This window comes from Varroa destructor, unplaced genomic scaffold (assembly GCF_002443255.2).
Source record: "Varroa destructor unplaced genomic scaffold, Vdes_3.0 BEIS01000007.1, whole genome shotgun sequence".
Classification (NCBI taxonomy): domain Eukaryota; kingdom Metazoa; phylum Arthropoda; class Arachnida; order Mesostigmata; family Varroidae; genus Varroa; species Varroa destructor.
Window position 1 is genome coordinate 1,883,415 of NW_019211460.1, and position 22,683 is coordinate 1,906,097.

Below are 22,683 nucleotides of genomic sequence, written 5' to 3' on the forward strand. Positions count from 1 at the left end.
TTTTTTCTCTTTTTTCTTTTAATTTAACGAAGAAAACCTTATTTGCTTTGGCGGAACATTTTTTTCACAACATAATTTATTAATCGGCCGTGACTAAAAGATTTTTAGATAGAGCAAGCTAGAACATCTACTACTATTGCAGATATTGCAACCTGACCTATATTTGCGACTAATACGAGCGTAGACAGAGTGGTTAACAGCTAAACTGATCTTTGCGTAGAATGAAGGAAATTTGAAAATGCGTGACTGCGGCGTCGAAATTGACCTCATGTCACTATCTCCATTTAGGTGGTACGATGCGTGACTGGTGCAGTAGTATTTTTATCCTGGAAAACCTTCTACGCACACTTTCGTGAACATGGTATCTGCTACAGGTGGAAGAAATAGAAGCTCCAAGTGGGACACACCTATTTGTGGGTACAGCAAACATCATTGGAAAGAATACATATATCCAGGGCTCGTTTATACACGCGTTACCCTTTCGATATATTTAGTTTGTCCAGGCAAACGGATAAGTGTATATTGCTATGGAGATTTTGCAGATCAGGACGTAGAAATTGGACTCATTTGCCGTGTCTTGTGTATGAGCATCGGCTCGAGGTTGTATCAATCTAATCTGTTACGATCAATGATAGTAGTGCACTCTGTTTGAGAACCTTAAACGCAAGTTCACCTTATACTCTCATGACAGTGCTTCATCGGGCTATTACCGGAGTCGTCTGCTCGCACGCACAAACATAAGCAGTCGCACTAGCGGTGGTCTGGTCGGGCAAATGTCCGTGGGTCGGGCATACGCAGAACGCGAGGTCAGTCGGTAGATCGCAGTGACCTAATGATCAGTATGCCACAAGGCATGAGTCTGAGCCTCTGTATAGGACTGATCGGATCAAATCTCTGGAAGCTCACTAAAAAGTGTCTAAATAAAACACAATCCTTTTAATAGATAGACAAAATATCTGAGGTCGTCAGTGTTATTCAACAATAACTGGCTTTATCACCTCACGATTGCGCTGTTTGAAATTGACAAAAGATGTAGCTGTACTCACAAACTAAACTGTTCACGAGAGTCTCAAATGTAAGTCAACATAACGTCATGACATGTACTAGTGAGCGAGTCAACAGGGATTCTTGTAAAACTATAGATAAGGCAATAGGAATCGATTGCGGTGGTCACAGTAGCCACTGTAGTGAATGGTATTCCCAGATTCTTGTGGATTAAATATGCATTTAGCTATAAATATCAAGATAGACCCTAATTATGTTTTGGTTGTTAACTAAATAATAACCGTTTTTGTTTATTGCCTTCCTTTTCTAATGCTTCATTTGTTCATAGTAGCTTCTCTGTTTCGATATAACACTGCGGTGATCGTTTAGTTCAGATGATAAAGTTCTGGGGGAGCCCAAACGTGCGGATGTCGGGTAGCGTTCGTGTAACATTTCGACACTCGTTGTCTGCCCTCTAGGAGATGAAAAGGATCAAAACAGCTGTCGAAACAACTTCGAATAGACCTGATATGTACGATAAAGATCTTCTCTCTTACTTACCTACTTACTAAATTTGAAAGTAAAATTCAACAGGCACTGCGGTGAGCTAGCCTTGAAGGGGAAGGATCACTATATGCTTAGCAAAAGAGTCCTATCTACACGCAAAACAGGGCATATGTTTGGTGGACGCTGTGTTGCAAATTCATTTATTTTCCATGCGTCTTCGGAGCCCGAGATCAACAGGACATACTGCTATCCGAACAAAACGATCTCAATAGAGCTGAAAAGCCTTAGCATACAAATCTACTACTAATAACAAGGACACATTAAAAACGGGAAGGCAGTCAACAAAAAAGGGCATTACTTACTTAACCACCAATTACCATTAGGCGATGTTCTTGTAAACCTGTTGATTATCTCCGTTCCTCCGAGACCTATCACACAACTAGTCAGTGATTGAAGAGATACTGTCTCATGCTTTTGAGTTAGTTAGACGAAAATAAGTAAATTGGTGTCTTTCTTAAAGACGAGTTTGTAATTGTATGTAGATAGTTCAAAGCCTACAATTTACCTGTCATTTATTCGATAAAATATTCCGCGCAATCGTCACACGCATTTGTCATACAATATTGTGCTAAATTAGGTCTATGTAGATATAGGAAATGTCGCAAGTGCTTTCACACGAGAGTATGAGTCTCAGCCGGGAGGTTATTTATACATGACATCGTTGCTATTGCTATATATATGAGACGGTAACGACAGCAGTAACTACAGCAATACTTTACGCATTGTCCTATCGATTATCATTGAAAAGGTCTATCTAAATGTTTCCGTTTGACACGCAGACAAATACTTTTGCAGCAAATCAAATTACGCAGCCTGTTAACGGTAACGTCTGTTAGAGCAAAAAGCCTGTAGCCACTGTTGGTCAAACGAGTTTTGCAATACCCTAGTGTGGGTTTCATGTATAGGGTGAGTCAAAGCCAGCTAGCACTGTAGTTTTCTTGAAAAAAAAACACCCATGTCTAGTGATTTATTCTGTTCCAATCTAGATACTACGAGGTTAATGCTGAAAGTTTCCGGGCAAAGAAGCCATGTCAATCGTTCGTCTCATCTCTAACCCTATTGGCATAAGTAGGCAGCTATTAGCGGGTTGTACATTCCTGGTTGTCGGTGAACGGAAGCTTCATTAAAGCACAGGAAGGATTTATAAGGGTCTATATAGGAAAATAGAACTCTTGGAGTTGCTTCAATGGCTGGTACCAGAAACGCATTCTTGCTTTGAGCGGTTGCATTTCTTCGAAGAAACGAACGTCTTGGCTCACCTTATTGACCTTATACACGTGTACCTTCTTGAACGATGTCGTCCAAGTCAAAAAATCATGCAGTAGGTAGAAGAGATTGTACGTAGCAAACACCAAAGAAAACTAGATACTATTAATAATGACAATTATCTCTTACACATGGATGTAGACCTTGGTACATTTTTCGCAATGATCACGCCACTACTCGCAGTAGCTATGCAACAACCAAAAGCAACGATTTGATACTACTTTTACGGTGGCAGATCCTGGATGAGGCGGAACTATGCCGCAAGAACGAACTATCCCGCGACGCTAGGAGCTGTTAGAGTTTTTGAAAAAAAAAATATTTATCAATCACATCTTTCAGCAGTACGCTCCCTTATTAGGTCGGGCGTCCTTGCATTGAGTGGTTCATCAGTGAACTGAAAATAGATTCGTTTATCTCTTTGAGACATTTCATTTTATGCATGTCTCAGTCAGTAAACATGAAACAGTGATATTTAGTATCGGTAAACGCGTCCAAGTTGTTTGCTATACGTATATATATATATATATATATATATATATATATAATAGTAACATACGCATTATTGGGCTTCTATTATGTATCGCTCTTGAATCAAAATTGAATGGTCTCGTATTGGTACGGTGCGACCCGTGGCGATGCAAGGCGGTTAATCGGCGCCATTGCCGATTACTTAACTAGTCTTTGATATATGACTGAACCCAGCATCACTTTAACTCAATGCTGGTGCAATTGGCTCTTGCTGGCTGTAGTTTTTTTGTTGATCTTATCATATTCTGTACGACAGAACTAGTTTCAATTGCGTAGCTTGTTTGAGCATCGAAATCAACTGCTTTCGGTCACTGCGATGATAGCCGTAGTGAATCATTAGCATCCTTCTATCGCCTGCGTACCCCTCGGTAACGAGAGTACCGCTATATTACATACACGTAATTTTTCTTAAACGAACGTTTTCTGAACTAATGTTTTACCCAATTATAATAGTTCACGCAACCGGACGGTCGTTTCCGGTCGACTTCATTCAATTACCATTTGTGTTCGCCAATCATCAGCGACCTTTCGGCTTCTGTTGTTTGTATTGCGTCGGTCAGAAAGCAGTTCCGCCCTTAAATCAATTTGAGAGTGGTCAAGTCTGAAAAGGACTAACTCTCTTAAAGGGAGTAATGCCTTTTGGTGGTCCGTTTAGAAAACAGGCAGATTCCTCCAGAAGACGATTCATTTCCCTACTCCTATCATTTGCTTTCGATTGGTCATTCGCCAAAGCGAGCTGCGTAGATCCGAACAGTTATAATCCGATCGAGCAATGTCTAGGATAAGAACAGGGCGCGAAGACGTTCATCGAAAAGCCGTCAGAATTTTCTAATCTTCCAAATCGTTATGAAGTCAGATGTTTTTATTGCGAACTTCTTCGATTCTCCTGGGCCTTTGCATTGTCGAGAAATTTTTGACCACGCGTGAGGCAAACTGCATTGTGAATTGATCACCATTTTGCTGTTATGCCCTCTCAGATTCCATTAAATCCTACGAGGAGCTAAAAGATTTATGTTTTATTTCCAATGCTCACGTTGTGTAGAGGAATTTTTCTTATGGCGTGAGCAATCGTACCGAACTAGTCGAGCGGCTGACAGTAGTATAGGGGATTTACATCATTACTTTTCATAGTATTCTGTAATCCGTGTAGGCAATTGTCTTGCAACTGACTTCTATCTACACAGAGAGCTGTTTAGGTTAATGGATAGAACTTTAACGTACGACCATACTTTGATTCTCTGAACGAAACTTATGCGATCGTCTCGATCATTATCGATTCTCTAACAGGTGTTAAATCCAGTTTAGCGAAATAGTTTCCGCTTGAAAATTAACAGCAAAATGAGGTTCCGTTTTAGATACGAAACTTCAAAATCAGTTTTCACGTATTTCCACTACTAGGGGCTGATTCGTATGCGCTTCAATAGGCCTGATGTAGAAATGCAAAGATGTTTATGTTAGCTAAATGATATCAAAAGACTGTCTCTATTTTAGAGGTAAGAAGGGGATTGGCGCATGCCAAATTTTAATATTTTCAGGCAACGGTAAATTGACTCTAAGGTTCCTATAGTAAATACATTATTATTATTTTTATTTCGTTTTCAATTAATCAAACAAAAAAACTGTTTCGCAAAAATAAGCTTTGTTTCCTAACAAATTCAGATAACTAAATAAGCTTCATATTATAAATTCATGCTATGCTCATATAATTATGTTACCAATCTCCATGCTGTTGTTTTAAGCGAGGTCTACAGTTACTTTAGCTAGAAAGTAAAACTTATAATGATCGGCCTTGCCTGCCAATACAATATTAAACTAACATAATAATCCACTTCTTCTAACATACGTCTCATGGCAAACCTAAAGCAATAATTGCAAAAAAATGGCAGAATTCGTATTCGGTTTTTTACCATAGTAGAATATGTGAGCACGTCTTAGATATGAGCATGATACAATTACTTCAGTTTATCCTGCGAGAACATTTAATATATACATAAAGGTCTAGTATGCATCCAATTTAAAATATACCGTTTGTGTATCGTTCCTCACGATTTCTCCAAGGATTTTCCTCCACTGATCATTTTAGGCTTTACATGAAATTTTGGGTAATAGAAAAAATACCCCACCGATTTCTATTGTATCGTTCTTTTCCATATTTCTCATACAAGTGACAACTAACCATTCAACTAATATATATATATATATATATAAACTGAATTATTTGATAATAATCAAGAATGCAGCCATGTAACACATAATATACCCTGTTTACTGTTACTGCTACCTTTTACTGACCAAGATGAATTTTTTCCACATATATATGTGTATATATATGTGCGTGTATGTTGGGTGTGTATGACGAGTGAGTAAGTGAGTGAGAGAGGATTCTTACACCTTTTTTTTAACATCATTTTGTGATGAAGCGGGTTACTGTTAATATTTCGTACATTTGTTGTTGTCGTCGTCTAGAGATAGGATGAGGATTCGATTTTGCAGTCTTCCAAAGCATCTTTTAATAGCATCAATAATTTGGCCCGGTATCTAGAACTTACTAAACAACATTGTAAATTGCAAAGTTTTCAACACAGCGGTTGGTAGAGTACAACTATATCCTTATGCTCTTTGTAAGCCTACCATAAAAGTTCAAAGGTTGAAATGCCTGGCAGTTTCTTTTAGACCGCTTAACCTTCGAATTAGTTTAAAAAAAACAGAGATTTTTCGTCGTAGAGTATAAGAACTCTAAATTACAGTTGCTGATGAAATGTTATCGAAATAGCATCTCATTATTTGAAGTTTTACAGACAAACACGCAATGCGTTCATTTTAGGAAAAGTAGATTGCAACATAATTATAACAATCGATTGTTCACTGGTGGCAACCTAAAATCTGGTAAATCAATCGACAGGTCTCAATGTCCTTTAGGTTTACAATATTACTACGTAGCCGGAACCGTTGCACCAAGCGCAAACGATCGATCCCCAAATAGAAGTATTCGGGGACCGATCGCTTATATATGGCGGGTACTGGTTGTTGACGACCCCTCGTATTTCCAATACATATTATACCCTTACGTATATATCTTGAGCCGACAGAAATTTATTTGTGTTTGTTCGGGGACTGAACAAACGTTTATTTATTTTACTCAAAACCACTTCATATCAAATAGTGTTCTTTGCATAGATGCTAGGTACGCCGCCCTTATGATGATGCGTAGTAAAAACTTCACATGAGCGTGTATTTGTGTACTGTTAAAAACCTCACTACGTTCGAAGCTCTAAACATGTGAGAAATTCAGTCAATTATTGTAAAACTAGCTAATTTTTATTTCGATGAACAGTTTCTGAGAAGCTGCTTTAGAGTAATGACTGTTCAAGCAGCGGACTCGATACCAATTTAAAAGCTGCTCTTTCAAAATTGATTTTCAACTAAATGATAATAATATGCACAGATTCATACGATGTCGCTAAGTGACGAAGTAGCCATTATCACGAGGCGGGCTCAAGTAATTCCAGCTGCTCTAGAAGCATGTAGCGTTTATATTCCGTTTAAAAAATCTGTGTATAGAAAAATGTATTGCTTTGGGGGAAAACGAGTCGAAGTTCAGGGAGGCACTGAGTTCGAACTCGTCTAGTTGCAACCAGACTAGCTTTAAATACCTTTAGTCATTGAGTGTTTATAGCGATTACTTTAAATAACCTGTCTGCAATAAATGACTAAGGAAAAGCTTTTCACATCATGATTGTCAAATATATGAATAGAAACTAATATATACAATTATCAGTTGATAATGTTGTATTTATACACACACAAATAGAAAGTTAGAAAAATTGAAGTGCGAAGGATGAAAGCCACACAGATAAACAAATACATGTGCATCCATTTATCTATTATTGTAACTGAGAAGAACGGAACGGCAAACTGATCGAAATATTGTTATATTCATGTACCTGGTTTTAATATTAATATTTTATTGATATAACCTCATAAATGGTGATAGCAAGATAATAAGAATTAAGAATAATGACCGCAATCGCTGATAATGATGAGATTGACAAATAAAGATTTGATAATATTATACATCGTTGAAGAATTATGTGTTGTTATTGTTATCGTTTAGCTAACCATAGTAGTTGTAGTACACAATGAAGTTGTTTAATCTACACACTAAGATATATTTATTGCCAAACTGGTGCGAAGAAGACATATAACCGGCAGCGTAAGATAGTCTTACGCTCGAAGCAGAAATACTAACTAAATGCATGAAATGATGATTATTAATATACACTGAATGTTCTATGATACTAAAGGCGGATTGCTCAAAGCAGCGTGGATGATTGTAAACGTTTGTAAATTATGCAAAGTACCGTGTCACAGTTGACAGCAGCTGCCAAACCCAATGCTTCATTATAGCCTTAACAGAACTAGCGTGGCTCCTTAGTTTATATAAGCAAAGGCTTTGCGCTTATATATGCATTTCCGATAACACCATTGTTATGTTGCTGTGGTTTCTAGCCGAGAATAGTGATAAATAATCTCTATTAGATCAACACCATTAGGGAGTCAGGGGGGAAACCATAACAGTCTGGTAGTGTAAGATATATGGCGCATACATTGCAATCTTCCATCTAAGCTCCTTTTGCCGGGTAGCCAAATATGTCTGGCATTTTCATAATAAAAAAAATGATGTCTCCCGCGTTCACTGGTGGCGGTCGATTTTTTCAAGAGCTTCTTATAACGTTGTTAGTTGCCGACAACCGGAGCCCAAATCAATCATTTTGCTAAGCGGCCACAGCTCATAGTGCACGATTTCTTTCCAGTTCCATCACACACATAATGCCGCCTTCGTTGGCATCAATCGAAGCTCCGCCGCAGACTGTGAAATCTTTCCTAGATTTGACAATTCTCCTTTTCGCATATTATGGTCACATGTAATCCACCTTTCATCGCGCGTAATCAACCGCTTTAGAAATGTAATAACATAATATGAAATAATGATGGCTTGGTTTCGTGGCAATTCTGTACAGTTTCACCGATGGAAATGCGATAGGAAAAATTGTTTTGCCTCAGTCCGTTTAGCACCCAAACATCGAACCTTTTTTTGTAGCCGACTTTCTTCAAATGGTTTACAACTATTCAATAGCGAATGTTTAGTTCCATGGTGATATTATGGCTTCTTCCGTGTCGGTCCCGCTCAACTTTCGGCATAATTTCATCAACTTTTTTCGTAATTGGTCGACCGGCACCAGGAGCATCCTTCAAATCTAGAATAGAAGCGACAAAATTACTTTGAGGCCGTTTCTTCCGATAACACATCCTGACCACAAACAGCACGAATTTTTTTTATATGTGCCTGAATACCATTTGTGCTTTTGTTAGAATAAAATCGTAAAATATAATAAATTTTTGCAAAAATTTCCTTCCTCTTCGAGATGATCTACCTTGAGTCTGAGTGAAGGTATTCTGACAGTTTTACCGCATCAGATCTGGACTTTCAAACGGTACTAACGTCAATTCAACGCGATTCGTACCACTTGAGATATGTCAACTGAAAGCAATCCAGCTAAAAGTCCCTTCTTTGCGTTTGGAAAATTCTCGCCGAGCGTGGCGTGTCAGTGAATAAAGGAATCGCTTAAAAGACGGATTTTTCAATCTTGGTCCTTTTGTTTAAAGGGCTACGCTCTCCGATGTACAAGAAACTCCGACTGAAAAAGTAAATCAACTTGTTAATAGGCTGGTTAGACTCACCCCTAGAGTTATTTAACTAACCAGCAAATAATCCGTATGCAAACACTATTCGGAGCCAGAACAATACATTTTTTTGTTTTTGTCTTACCGCAGTTCTCAAAATCCGGTATATATGACTATAATTGTAAGCTATCATTCATGAAATCGAATTTTATGGGCAATTCTATGAAGGCTTAAAAAAGTTCGAATGAAATAGTTTTTTCGTTTGAATGAAATAGAGTTTTCGTCTATTTAATTGTGGCTAAGATATGAATATTTCGAAATGCTACGTAACAACAATGCAGCCGCTCATTGGTTAGACACTCTAGGTCCACAACTGTAGTTTTGTAAAAATACCTATTTAAAACTCCTCAAGCCAAAAGATTTTTCTGTCTCTTAACGGACAGAATATACTCTACCAGCAGACGACATGGGTCCAATAGGATCCCAGTTGGGTAAATGTTAAACGAAGTGATTAGTGATACCGTTCACTCCATTGTAGATGTCAACTTTTTAATATGAAATGCTGTGTATGTTTAGCTCCTGTAAAAGAATGGGCAATTGTTAAACTAGGGCCACACGATATTACGATGATGTTAGACAATTTATCGTTGTAAATATACAATAATATATAACAAAAACAAAAGTATACAATAAGGAAAGGAGAATAAAACAATAGCTGAGATCATAAAGGAGTGCAAAAATAATTCAAGTACTTTGAAACTATTTAGTAATTGATAGTTAGTTCGTTGATGATGTCATGGATACTCGTGCTAGTCTATCTTAGTGTTCGCAAAAATTTAACCAGCTTCTTCCGTGATCGGGACTACTACGAGGAGCATCTGTTACATAGAAATTACTAAAACAAAAGCAACAGGACATTCTGTGGACCATTCTCTCCCAATAACACGTTCTGACCATAAAGAGAATATATTTTCTATGGGCGGTACTTTGCTTTTATTAGAACAAAAATGTACACCATGGTGAACTTTTGCGCGAATTGAGTTTATCTTGAAGGCACTCTGTCTTAAATCTAAATACAAACCTCTCAACAATTTAGCACATCTAGCTGAATATATGACCCCTGATGGTGGTTTCGAAATTTTGAAATACCACGTATCACTCTATGAGATACATCATTATCCACCTGATATCTTAAAACGCGAATAACACGTTGGATGATTAATGGTCACAAATATCACATGCGATTTTTCTTTCGCCCGGTCCTATAGAAGAATCATACGCTTGATTCAACTGATCTCTTTTTTTGTTCTCTGTGCGAGTAGCTAACCTTATAAAAATTAGCTTTTTCGAATTTCAAAACTTCTAAGCGCAGAATATGCGCTAAGCCAACCATTCTGTGATAAAATCTAAATTGACTATGCGTGTCGCTAGAGGTTAGAGTATCTGAAAAGGTTCAAATACAATTGCCACGCATCCAAACAAACTATGTTCAACGAAATAAGCGTATACAGAGACGAATCATACGAGATCAGTCATAGAAAGTACATTTGAGCTAATAGATTACTATTTGTTATAAATTCTGCGATCGTAAGGGACGGCTGTTGTAACGCCATCGTAAATATACCCTTAATTTCTTGGCCTCTGTCATTTTAACAAAGAACGCTTAGCCAAGGCTGCTTAAAATTAGATACACCAAGTTGTCAATTTGGCGACAGATTGCTTACGAACCTCTCTCATTATAGATAACTTACAAAAGCCACTAGGCACAGAGCGGATCTATTGAATTCCTTTTAAGTTGCAATCCCATTGGCTGTATGTAATGGGTTCAAATTTAGGAAAGGACGTTCGCACTACATGCGTAGATAATAAGTTGAAGTGGATCGATTTGTTTTTAATATAGAAAAGTCTTCGAGGTTTGGCGTTAAACGAGTTTGCATATGTTATGGGAAGCTGGGGAAAGGAATAAAAGAAAAAAGATTTTCTTATATAACCAAAGAATAAATGATATGCGCAGATTGTATAAATGAATTTTATGTTGTTCTGTGCTCCGGGACAGCAAAAAAAGGATGCGATTTCTAAAAAAAATATATGAAGAAAATTAAAAAAAAACTTTGTTTAACTTAAAAATGGGTATAACTGCTGAAATTTTCTATCATTTAAGTCAGAAACCGTTACAAAAAATGACGAAATATGAAACAGACGCGAGAAAAAAGTACTTTCGATAGCTGTTGTCGTTGTCCGTGTAGAATAGTTACACTGCATTTATAGCAGATAAATTCAAATAACAGTTAGAAGCGTATTGGGCTAGATATTATCGTATAACCACCTAAATAAATTCGAATAAATATATTCTACTAGTTAACCCTCTTTGCCTCGCGAAGACAAACTGCCCGTCTTTTTCACACAACTTACATGAATTGTGAGTTTCGCAATAAATCTAATTATTTGTGTTCTACACTTCATCAGATACCATATCAATCATGGTTCAAATCGCCCGCGCTGCTTCTTAGTTTCTGCGCCGGTTCTTCACTGTTATTATGAATTTAGACAAGCGATTTGATCCGCTTTCATCGCCTGTTCGTCTGTCTGCCATCTTCGTATCGTCTGCTTTATCCTCTCCCGCATAAACAACAAACAATCGCGCAGGGTCACTTAGGCCAGCACCAATTGAGGAGTGTTGGTCTGTTCTGTTGGCATTGTCGTCGTCTAGGGACACGCAGTCACTGGTGTTGGCAGCCATGGGTAAAATATTGAACGGAAAAAACCGTCATAGCAGCCGCAGCGCTGTAGGAATAGGAAGCTGTAGGAGTTGTCTGTAAAATCCGTCTGTTATATTATCACTATGAATTAGCATCGCAACAACAGCGGCAGTAGCAAAAGATGTAATATTCGACGACTTTTCCATACGACAACTTCATAGCATCATCGCCAGATATATATATATATATATATATATATATATATATATATGAACATAGCAGTATCGGCCACAGCAGTGGCTGTGTTATTATGATTATGACTAATAATGATTATCGGCTGATGTAGAGAATAGAGCGAGTGTGCAGATGCGGTGCTGGTGATGATGAGTAGGGCAATAAGAGCTGGTAGTCGTCCGAGATGCTCATTTATGTTGCTGCTGTCAGTTAGAGTGAAGACAACAGTGTGAAATGATCCGTTTTTCTTGCTGCTACTAGTACTACGATTGGATATCATTCCCTGTTTCTTCGTGTCAAGGGTCGTTGTTGTTAGCAAGTCATAATCAAAAACGTCTCCGCAGCTGGTGTTAGTTCTGATTTTGAAACAGAATTATACGACGAGTGCACAGAGACAATGGTTTCGGTGTCAACATAATATGTAATAAATGGCGGAGCAATGTCGATACGGTGATTGAATAAGCAGTGATTGATTGTAAGCGGATTCTTACTGTGTGTATATCAATAACGATCCTCCAGGCAAGCTCACAAGTAATGAAGAGATTTAGCGCAAAATAGTTTTTTGCGATCGAAGATATACAGTCAGTGATCTGTGTGTCGACGCCGTGGTGGCAAAGCACGCTGTGGTTGCCTATTTTTAAATTTGCCACGGAACGAGGAGATTCCTCGGCAGATCGGTACTAACCATGATTCAGCCGCATACAGGTGAGTTTTGCTTTGACTTTTCTCCTATTTTAGGCCACTAAAGCGTCACATCGACATCAAACGTTTAACAGTTACACTCAGTTCATCAATGATAGATTAAAATAAACCGTTTGGTTCGTAGCGGACACCAATCCATGTAAAAGTGGCCAGTTAGATATCGATTACTTGGTGACGTAGTTGTTCCAAAATTATCTGGCTGTTACAATGCAGAGCTGATAATAAGTGCATAAGGGTTACACTCTTATTCTAATGTGTGACATCACTGTTCCTACGATCCATGCTGTGGTCGTTGTCACTGTCAAAAATTTCGCTCTGTTGGTAATTGAGAGAACATTGCATGGAATTCCGATTTCACGGCCAAAAAATATTCACACATAATCTACTTTGTCTTTTATTTATTTATGAAACAGTCTAATGATGCTCACAGAAGCCTTGTAACGTCATAGGACTAACGTCGGCGACTGCCATGTAGCTCATGTGTGCTAAAATGACATTTTTCTGTTCGCAGAACAGTAACTGAGAACTAATACTTTAATTACAAATAAAAAAGCAATTTGGGTTCTATTGATTTATCCGTTCCATCGAGCTAAGGCTACAATAGCTCTTACTTAAGCACAGCGCTATTTCGAGATGAACTAAAGATTAACTGGCAATCTGGGACTCTAAAATAACCGCATTTCCTTCGCATTTATATAGTTAACGCCTAATTTACTCAAAGAGTAAAATGAGCTAAATGTATATATGTATATATAGCCAATTGAGCAAATATATGACATTACATAGAATGATCGGTCATTGTTGTTATATACAGACCTACAACTGCTGTAAACGCTTACTAGTTTGGAACTGTACTCTAACTACTGAAGCTGCTTTGTGTTGCACTCTTAATTTTAACGTTCTTGTCTCGGCAGTAGGTTTTTTAAGAAAAGCCATTTATATTCTTTCTTTAACTCGTACTTTTTTTACGGTTGCGCAGGATTTTGGAGATTATTTAAAAATGTTTACTAAAAAGCATAACTTTTGCGCAGTATTACTTAAATTGTCCTTCTCGGCTCTCTATTGCTTTTTATTTTGAAGCCAAACCTCAAGGCCGCATATGCCACACTCAACGAGGCATGTCAGGTAGGTTATGTCAAGAAGGCTGCTAGTGACAATTCATATTTTGCTTTTACTGGGAGCTCTAGCGATATGGATCGGATATTACCTTTGTCTTCTATTAGAGCTGTACTTTGCATATATTCAAACGAAAATTAATTGACTGGTTTAACTATAAGAAACAGATCTCTCATGCTGAGCATTACTGCAATAAACCCTTTGGGTTCATTTCAGAACATGGATAAGGAACGTACTCTAGTTTAGAATGTGTCTGCTCACTTAGATATCAGGTACCAAAATTCAAAGGTCAATTTTTGTCAAATTTACGAAACCTATTCTTGTTTGTGTATCACTTCTATAGAAGTAAATGTCCGTTGAAACGAGAACAGAACGAGCAATAAATGATTGAGAAGCCTTTATTTGGCGAATGCTGAAGATCAAATTACTTTTCTGCCGAAGATAATATAAATAGTAGAACGACACTCGATGTCCTTGAGCATGTCACATACGATGTTCAAAAATAAGATGGAAGAGTTTTGAGTTTGTTGCAGATTAAGTCGACATCTTTCCGCTAAAGAATTTGATAGTCGGAAGATGCATATTATAGAATTTATAATTAAGAAAGCACTGCACACCTGGAATTAAATACTGATTTAACCCTGATTCTGCAGAATTAAGTAAAAAATAAATTATCCGTCCTTTAGTGCAGACTTTTTTTCCAAAAAAAGATATGCGATGGCGTAGGCACATGGATTTACTCCTGAATTTTGCCCTATATAAAACAGTGTTCTATGGGAAACAGAAATGTAAGTTCCGCATGATTATAATTTGGATGTATATTGTAGATGGAGATGCTAGAAAACCAATTATGCCTTGCAGCAGGTCATCATCTACATGTTAGTACCGCTTGTTCTCAGTTTGGAAGGTCGCCAGACAATGGTTTCGACATAGTACAGGGTTAACATTCAAAATGTTGTCCCAATAGTCGATCTAGAACATTCAGTAGTGCACGTGCTAACGAAATATATGGCGAGTAAACTGACCAGCTCTTTTAGATGACGACGGAATACCTGGTATGCTATTAGCCATTTTACAAAGGCGTGTGGAGAGAGATATTACAGAGGCAATGTTGAAAGTGGACGTTAAAATTAACAAGGAACGACTACTTCCTGAAATAACCTGAGAAACTGGTAGCTATTTTTTTTAAGAATAAGAAACCACTATTTGAAATTAATTAAAAAATGGTTATAGCTAAACCCCAAGTATAGGCATACGCTTATGCTCTTCACTCGTTAGATAACTGAAAAGATGTTTTGTATCATTTACGTGAAACCAGTTTTCGACTAACTACTGCATCTGATCAGTTGAATGGCAAGAAGGGCGTCGCGGTAAAAAATCTGCGGTCCATGTTCTTCCTTCTCTATCGAATTGTGTCTTTTATACTGTCTTACGGATCGAGAAATTTAATGCAAGAGTTAGTGATGTAGATTAGGTAGATTCATATATTACACTTGCAACTATGAATTTTTTTATTTTTTAGCGCTAGTATAATTCACGTTATCTGTGGTAAGATACTCACTACTTCCACATTTAGCAGTATTTGAATGGCTCTTTTTGTGGACCATCATCCAACTGTAATAACTGAAAGTACCTTCAGGTAGAAATGAGAGCGATTCGTTAATGAAAGCCCATATTTGGGTTTTATTAAATGAAGCATTTAGAGTACTGATGTCAACTGCTATTATTAGTGACATGAATTTAGGTAGCAGCACGCAATGTTTCTCAATACCACTAAAGTTCAGTTCTTCGCCGTCCACTATCAAAGGAAACCTCTCTTCTAGACTATTTGTGTAATAGGATGGCGCGCTTGCTTGCGATCATAAAAATGTCACCATTTGATTATATCCGACTGTAAATAGGCATCATTTTTTTAACGAGCGATAATTCTTCACACATCCTATGTATTTCCATGACTGGAATATAGTGTAATTAACTTTAGTGACATCTGATTTAAAGACGTTTCTAATCAGTGTCGGCACTCATTAAATCTTGCGGTTTGAAATGTTTTTTTATTTGAGACTTACACAACATCTCACACAAGACAGCATTATCGCCTTATAGGGCGTGTCTTGACATCCGCTTGGCGTTAGCGTTTTAAGCCTAATAAAGTATAGATATGTTCAAGTAAACCCTTCACGCACACGCGCACGTACGTAGGTTCGCGCACGCGTCTATCTATTACAGTTTTTTTTTTTTATGGGAACGCGCCTGTCGTGAGAATAAAGCTGTCTACGAAGGGTAACTTTATCATCGTTACGCGGAAGTTGCCAAATCAACTCAAGAAATGGCCATCCATCCATCCATCCAAACAGTATATTTGCAGCTAAACCTCAGTAGGAATCTGTTGTCACACAGTCATTAATGCACAATCATTAATTTTTGTGTGGACGTTGCAAACATGATAATACTACGATTAATACGATAGTACCAGTTTAATTGTTATTATCTTCTCTCGTTGGTCGTTCGACTACTACTTCTGTAGCATGTGGTACTCGTGTTTCTGCTAAATACTTCGAGTGGCAGATCCGAAGCCGTTGTTAAGCTACGCGGCAGATATTACTTCTATTAGCACTCGTGTCACGACATATGAAATAGCACGTACCAGTTTCTGCTGAGCCTTCGGCGTTGCGAGCGGCGTAACGCGACATCAGATATATTGTATATATCCAAGTTGATATATTGCTACTAGACTTGATAAAGAGATGATGAGAAAGGGGATAGGGCAAGAAATCTTGACAAAGCTATATCTAAATAGATATATATATGCAGGTGACCAGTGACCAATAGCTAAAATGACCAATAGTAGTTATAGTGGTTGGCCATAAGTGTCACCATTTGATTTACAAATCCGACTGTAAATAGGCATCATTTTTCTAACGAGCAATAATTCTTCACACATCCTATGTATGTGTTCATGACTGGAATATAGTGTAATTAACTTCAGCGATTGACGAACGGACGAGCGGTTCCCCGGTACCAGCGCATATGACGTCGAGCCTGCGTTGAAATCATCTGGATTCTCTATATTACTACTTCAAGCACTTTTATTGTCTGAACTATAAAGAACGTTTTTTGTACTTGGCGATTCATATTACGACTGTACACAATTCCGATTTAGGAGCCCTGTGCAGAGCTCCGCCGTTGTTGTGCTCGACTCTTCGATACGACAGAAGACAAGGACTAAACTGGCGTGATCATTCCGCGTTTTTCACACGTTTCTTGCCGTACTCTTCAGTTGTTGCGCTCGAATCTTCGATACGACAGAAGACGAGGATTAAACTGACTGATTTCCTCGTACGTTTCTTGTCGTACTCCTTAGAAAACAGTGTCTTCTAATAAAGTTTTGTTTAGCTATTTATAGGTACGTTTTTTTCAGTGCTACGGAATTATAAGCTATGAGGCGTTCCAGACCAAGGAATAGAAACCTAGTTTTTTTTTTCATAATTACATACACGCATTGAAACACCATAGTTTGTTAGGATTGACAATTTCTTTTTGACAATTAATAATAAGTTGTACGTGAAGCCCATATTGGTCCGCTACAGTTTTATGCATACAAATGTTCATCAAAGGTAATTAACATGACTGTAACGTAATGCCACTAAGTCTGCTGAGGGTTCTTCGGTCTAGGCTTTAGATAACTCAAAAATAGCAGGAAAGCTGTAAAACCGTTTATACCAATCTTGAGCGAGGTAGTTTGTTTTTATTAATCCTTATTTTAATCGACTCTGATTAAGTTGTGTGCAAATATTGCGCAGATAGGTTTTAAAGGCCTTTTTGAGTAAGTAATAAAGGTCGGAATTGCCTGTTTTTTGGCATGCTGAATGTGGAATTTGGTGTACATTAGCGTAAATGAAGTTAAAATATTTATAGAAACCTCATGCTGTTTGAAAAAAATGCAAATGACCTAAAATATGCCTATTTTGAAACCTACATTTTGGCATTGGGTATGTTAGTTTAATTAATGCTAAAATTTGTTGCTTATAGCTTCTGTTCTTGCTTGATTGGTGACCACTGAATCTGGCTAGGTTTCGAAAGCAGCAACAATTTCAACAACAACTTTTTTAGGATTAATACATTTATAAATTAAGTAAATCATGTAAGCTCGCCCGTCGCGCACTTAGCTCGTGAATATTACGTAGTCTTTTTTTAATTCCTGGAGGGGTGTCGTTGAAACCCACAAGACAGTGAAGATGCTTTATGATTTTCGAGAAGCGTTAATTAATAAGAAGTAGGTTACAAGTATTTCCATCAAAATAGCTGTTTTTTTCGGCTATGCCCTTTGGGACAGCACTAAACTGATGGCATCAACGATTATCTACGACAGAACATTAGGTCATTGGCTTCCTCATCACTGATAGAGTTTAGTTAGTGGCATTACATGGACCTCTTGTGAATTGGTTGAATTTATTTTTGCAATAATGGCACGGAATCACGTTACATCGAGACTTTCTACTGATAAGCGCGCAACCGTAGATGCTAGACGTATTTTTGTTGTACAAAAAATATTGTGTGTTTAGTATTATTGATTCTTATTACTTCCAACGAATCAAACATTGAATTACTAAACTTTAAATTCCAATGAACTGAGGATTTGTAAAGTTCTCAGTTCATTGGAATCAAAAGTTTCATTCAATGTACGGACAGCTTTGCGAAGATAATGGCTTGAATAAAACTTTAGTCTAAACGGAACTCAGATCGTTACGATTGGCCGTCTACACGAATGCACTGGGTCAGTACGGCAACCGTATCATCGAATCAAACACTTACGTCTGAAAGTTAGATGGAATTGCCAAAGATGGCGGCACCAGGTGTGCTATCTTCAGTTTTGCAATAATTGTATTAACGTGTAGCATTGCGGCACGCGACATAATACAGACGGAATTAATAGTTTGGAGAGTTTGCTGTCAGGAGGAACAGATGGTTAGCGTACGGTACGAAACATCAAAATTAGAAACTGGGACATTAGCCGAAAGCGCCTGATAGGCACCTATTAACGTTCTAGTAAGCTCTACAACTACTATAACAATTAATACTAGATTCAAAAGAAGTAGAATTTAGGAAATGGTAAGGCTTTCGCGCATTCGCTCAGCTTTCTTTCTGTGTGCTTATTTACCTTGGAGTTGTTTTTATTTCAGGAGTTGCACTCGTTTTTCTTTCAATTCTTCTTTAGCAACTTAATTTATATAAGGCACTATAAAAACATTACGATACATGTTTTTATATATATACAATTATTACAATGGGTTTTTGGCTGTTGCTAAGTGATGTTGCATTATTAACCCAAGAGATGATATTTGGTAAATAAATAAAGCTGGATTGCTCAGTATTAAGTCTTCATAATGGCAATCAACTCGTGTAAAGGACTTTCCTGAATGGACTTTGTTGAGGCTCTTTTGCAGTCAGAGACTTAAAACAACTAACCCTAACACGATGTGCACTAAGCGATAATTTTGTTTTTAATCCATTGTTTCAGTTATTTTTGATGGTTAGGTTTCTGGCTAAACTGGAAATCTAAGCATCCATTCCCTCAACGTGCTATACATATTTGGCACACGGACGTTTTATTTAAATTGTGTTTTCATAACTAGAATCTAAGTAAAAATTTTTAAAGTGGGCTAGAGATTCCTTCAGTCGTTGACGGAGAAAGTGTGTAATAGTTACTTTACGATCATGAGTATAGCTATACCTATGATGTCTGCCAATTATTATGAATCGAGTCGAAATAATATCATATTCTTATACTCAAAAACGCTGAAAAATTGGGCAAAAAATACGACACCAATGTTTTGACCTCATTAACGCCGATAGCGCCACTGTCGCCACGCTGTTGTTGAATAGCACTTCAACAGCCACGAGCATTGTCGTATACGTTCCAATAGACCTTAACAGTTTTGCGGCATAATTTATTTGGCTAACCAGTGTACAGATCATTGTTCTTGTTGCAACAGCTAAACAGTGTCCTAGTTAACACATATCACTGAAGAAGTTTCTGTTCGACCATGGTGGTCATCATTGGTACTGCAGGAGGAAGTGACGCACAGTATATAACAAGATCGAAGTTGTAGGAGCCCAGGTCAATTTTTTGTAAGAATTCTTTTGCACTCGTTTTTCCCAATAAATGATATTTGTTTTCTTCGTTAAAGTTGACGCAGCGGCAAGTAGCTCATGCCCGTTCCGCTGACTAGAAAAAATTTTGTTTCTGTGACAGTAGGTTATGTTTTGTATTCTCGGTCATTGTTTACGGCTTTCTTATATCTTTCCACCAAATGATGTATGCTATCTCGCCAAATGTAGCGGATTTCATTTCTAAGTTTTCCAGCTACGTTTTGAGTTCTTGATCTGTGTCGAAAGTGATTGCCCTACTAACGAAAGAGAGAGAAATCCGTTGGCGCAAGGAGCGGATACACCAAAACATCTCATTCAAGCTCTAGGAGGGCAGCTTTGACGATATTTGCTGTCGGTGGCTCCGCGTTGTCGTAAAACAGGATGATCCAATTCTATCTGCAGGATCTACTATTAAATAGCCTGGTGGACTCTATGCAATTCAACTAAATAAGCGTGTCAATCAACTGTCTGGTTTGATAACTTTGTGCACACACACCCACATACACACACACACACACACGAAGTTTTGTTGTTGTACTTTGTGTGCACAAAGTATAACTTTCTTTGGATTAAGATTTGGTTGAAATATAAGCCTTCGCTTCCTCCCTAAAGCCGCTCAATGTGTGATTCATATTATTGCATAGGTACCAGTCTTATTACCGATGACAATTTCGTGCGAAAATCGGGTACTGAGGCCGTGTGATACACGATACAATTCGAAACGTTGAGATACTACGTTAGTTTATAACTCGTTGTAGAGTCGCCCAAGCTTTAAGTTTTTGCGCAAACCAAGAAATTTAAGGTAATCAGTGATGATCTAGTCGCCGTAGCCAATCTTTTCAGCCAATTCCTAGGTTGTTTGTCTTTCAAATGATTATAACAATCGATCAAAGCGGGGAGGTCGTTATTGTGGACAAGGTAATTGTTTCGGACTGTTCTGGGAGAGTGTTGGCCTTGACAAAATGTAAAGTACGGAGAGTGTAGAAAATACTTTTTTTCACCCAAAAACACCTAGTCTTGAGCAGTTTAAAAAAAGAGTTAAAATTACATTCACGACAATACCGTTGCAGCACCATGATAGAGCTGGACAAGCGCTTTCCAGCGATATATCAGAACAAGTAAAAGAAAATGGTAAAGAGAAGCTTTTGAAGAGGCCGCAAGAGCTTACTGCTCAACCTAACAGATGAATACGATAGGCAGAAATTCAAGCTATGATGCGTTATAAACCTGCATATGTTATTCGAGCTGACTATAGCGGAGTTCGGATCTGCGTGTGAATGGCATCGTGTTGCACAATCGAACCGTTGTATTAAACGTCGGTTTTGGGTTGAGCGTAAATCAACTGTAGACCCAGACAGCGCGCCAGTGAATAAACGACTTAGTTATCGATATCGCTAAATACCAGCTCCAAAAACGCAACTCTGGAAGTTACCGTGTCTATTGAGAGACAGCGTCAAGAAAAAATCTTAGTTCTGGCTGTTTACCCCACTTGCGCGGACCTCACAGTTCCTTCTTGCACATTAGTTATTAAATTTATTCAGATTTTCTTTTTTTTTCAACTTTATTTTCCCAGGAAACTTTTAAAAATAAAGGCAGCTTATCAAGCTCTAGGCTGTCATTGCATACGGCTCGACCTTTTAAAGAGCTGGAAACTACTTCGGCGAAATAGAGTACAACGTTTGTGTTAGTCAGATACAAGGAACAGTTTTATATGAGAGGTTGCTGAGCTTCCAAGTCCAACATTACTGTCAAAACAAGCTTTGTATCCTTCTTTGTTACTGTTTTTCTGACCTGCCTTTTTTACTGAGAATCCATCCGATCCCTATAAGTACCGAACGATTTCCCAGAAACCGTATCGGGCCTTTAACAGCGAACAGTTTTTAAAGGAAATTCTGTTCTTATAATATCTGACTAGCATGTAGGGCGTTCCTTGACTTCCTTTAACAACGTCTTCCAACATTCATCCATATTTCTTGGAACTTGTTTTCACTAAATTGTTTCACCTAGTTTTTTCCGCTTTAATTTACGTTCTCTGCTTTTGCTATGTCATTTTTCTACCAGTATCTTAGTTCTATCAGGTTTCTTGGGATGGCATACATCATCGTTACCTCGCACGTTTCTTCTAATGGCTGCCAAAGGTATACACACTAGCTTTCATTGTTGTTAACCTTTGGAACAGTACTTGAAACGCCTTTTCGGGTCTAGCTGCTACTTTGAAAGCTCTCGATTTGAAATTTATTTCATTGCAGTGTTAATCGCTTAAGTGTACTTTGTTTTTCGATGCTTTCCGTTTTTATGTAGCCATTGAGGTTACAAATTAGCTTTTGGGCAGTGCAATGGAAACCACTATTTTATAGATTTTTTCCCACGCCCCTTAACTTCACCCACAGAAACGATTCTTGTTCTTTTCGATTATGCTGTTTTGATCTATTTCTAAGTTTTATTATTTATTTTATTCAAGGGTTGTATGCCAATCTTTCGCTTCGCTACCACTTTTTTCTTGTGATTAACTTCAGGGATGTTAATTGTAAACATTATTATAAAACATGGCTTATTTGGCCGGATGTGTTGTTTGAGCGCGGCAATTGTAATGTTTCGTCGGGACGTACTTCCTCCAGTCATGCGCCGCCCTACCGTACATCAGCTCATAGTCTCATTTATTCTAAGTCGTCGGGGATACCTCCGACGCCCTAAGCCTCAGTGTCCCTGTATGTTCGATGTATGCTTGTGCACTGGCTTCCTAAGAAAATCA

At 37.9% G+C, this 22,683-nt stretch overlaps 2 protein-coding genes and 1 long non-coding RNA gene across 4 annotated transcripts in view; 2 read left to right on the forward strand and 1 right to left on the reverse strand.

The window, feature by feature from the left end:
• The window catches only part of LOC111254536 (uncharacterized), a 27,296-nt gene extending 19,864 nt beyond the window's left edge, over positions 1–7,432 (forward strand). For both annotated transcript variants that reach the window (XM_086975348.1, XM_086975347.1), the window contains exon 6: positions 289–7,432. The gene's annotated coding sequence lies outside the window, so the exon portion shown is untranslated. The remainder of the gene's footprint in view (positions 1–288) is intronic.
• Positions 6,437–11,779, reverse strand: LOC147754180 (uncharacterized). Its single transcript, XR_015317443.1, has 4 exons — positions 11,443–11,779; positions 9,486–9,609; positions 8,781–9,044; positions 6,437–8,603 (listed from the first exon to the last, which is right to left on the reverse strand). It is a non-coding gene; the product is annotated as an uncharacterized LOC147754180 (long non-coding RNA).
• step (cytohesin steppke) overlaps positions 11,698–22,683 on the forward strand; it is a 16,705-nt gene continuing 5,719 nt past the window's right edge. The window contains exons 1-2 of the mRNA XM_022815726.2: positions 11,698–11,772; positions 12,483–12,668. Of these exons, the coding sequence (XP_022671461.1) occupies positions 12,650–12,668 (19 nt within the window). The 5' untranslated portion in view covers positions 11,698–11,772; positions 12,483–12,649. The remainder of the gene's footprint in view (positions 11,773–12,482; positions 12,669–22,683) is intronic.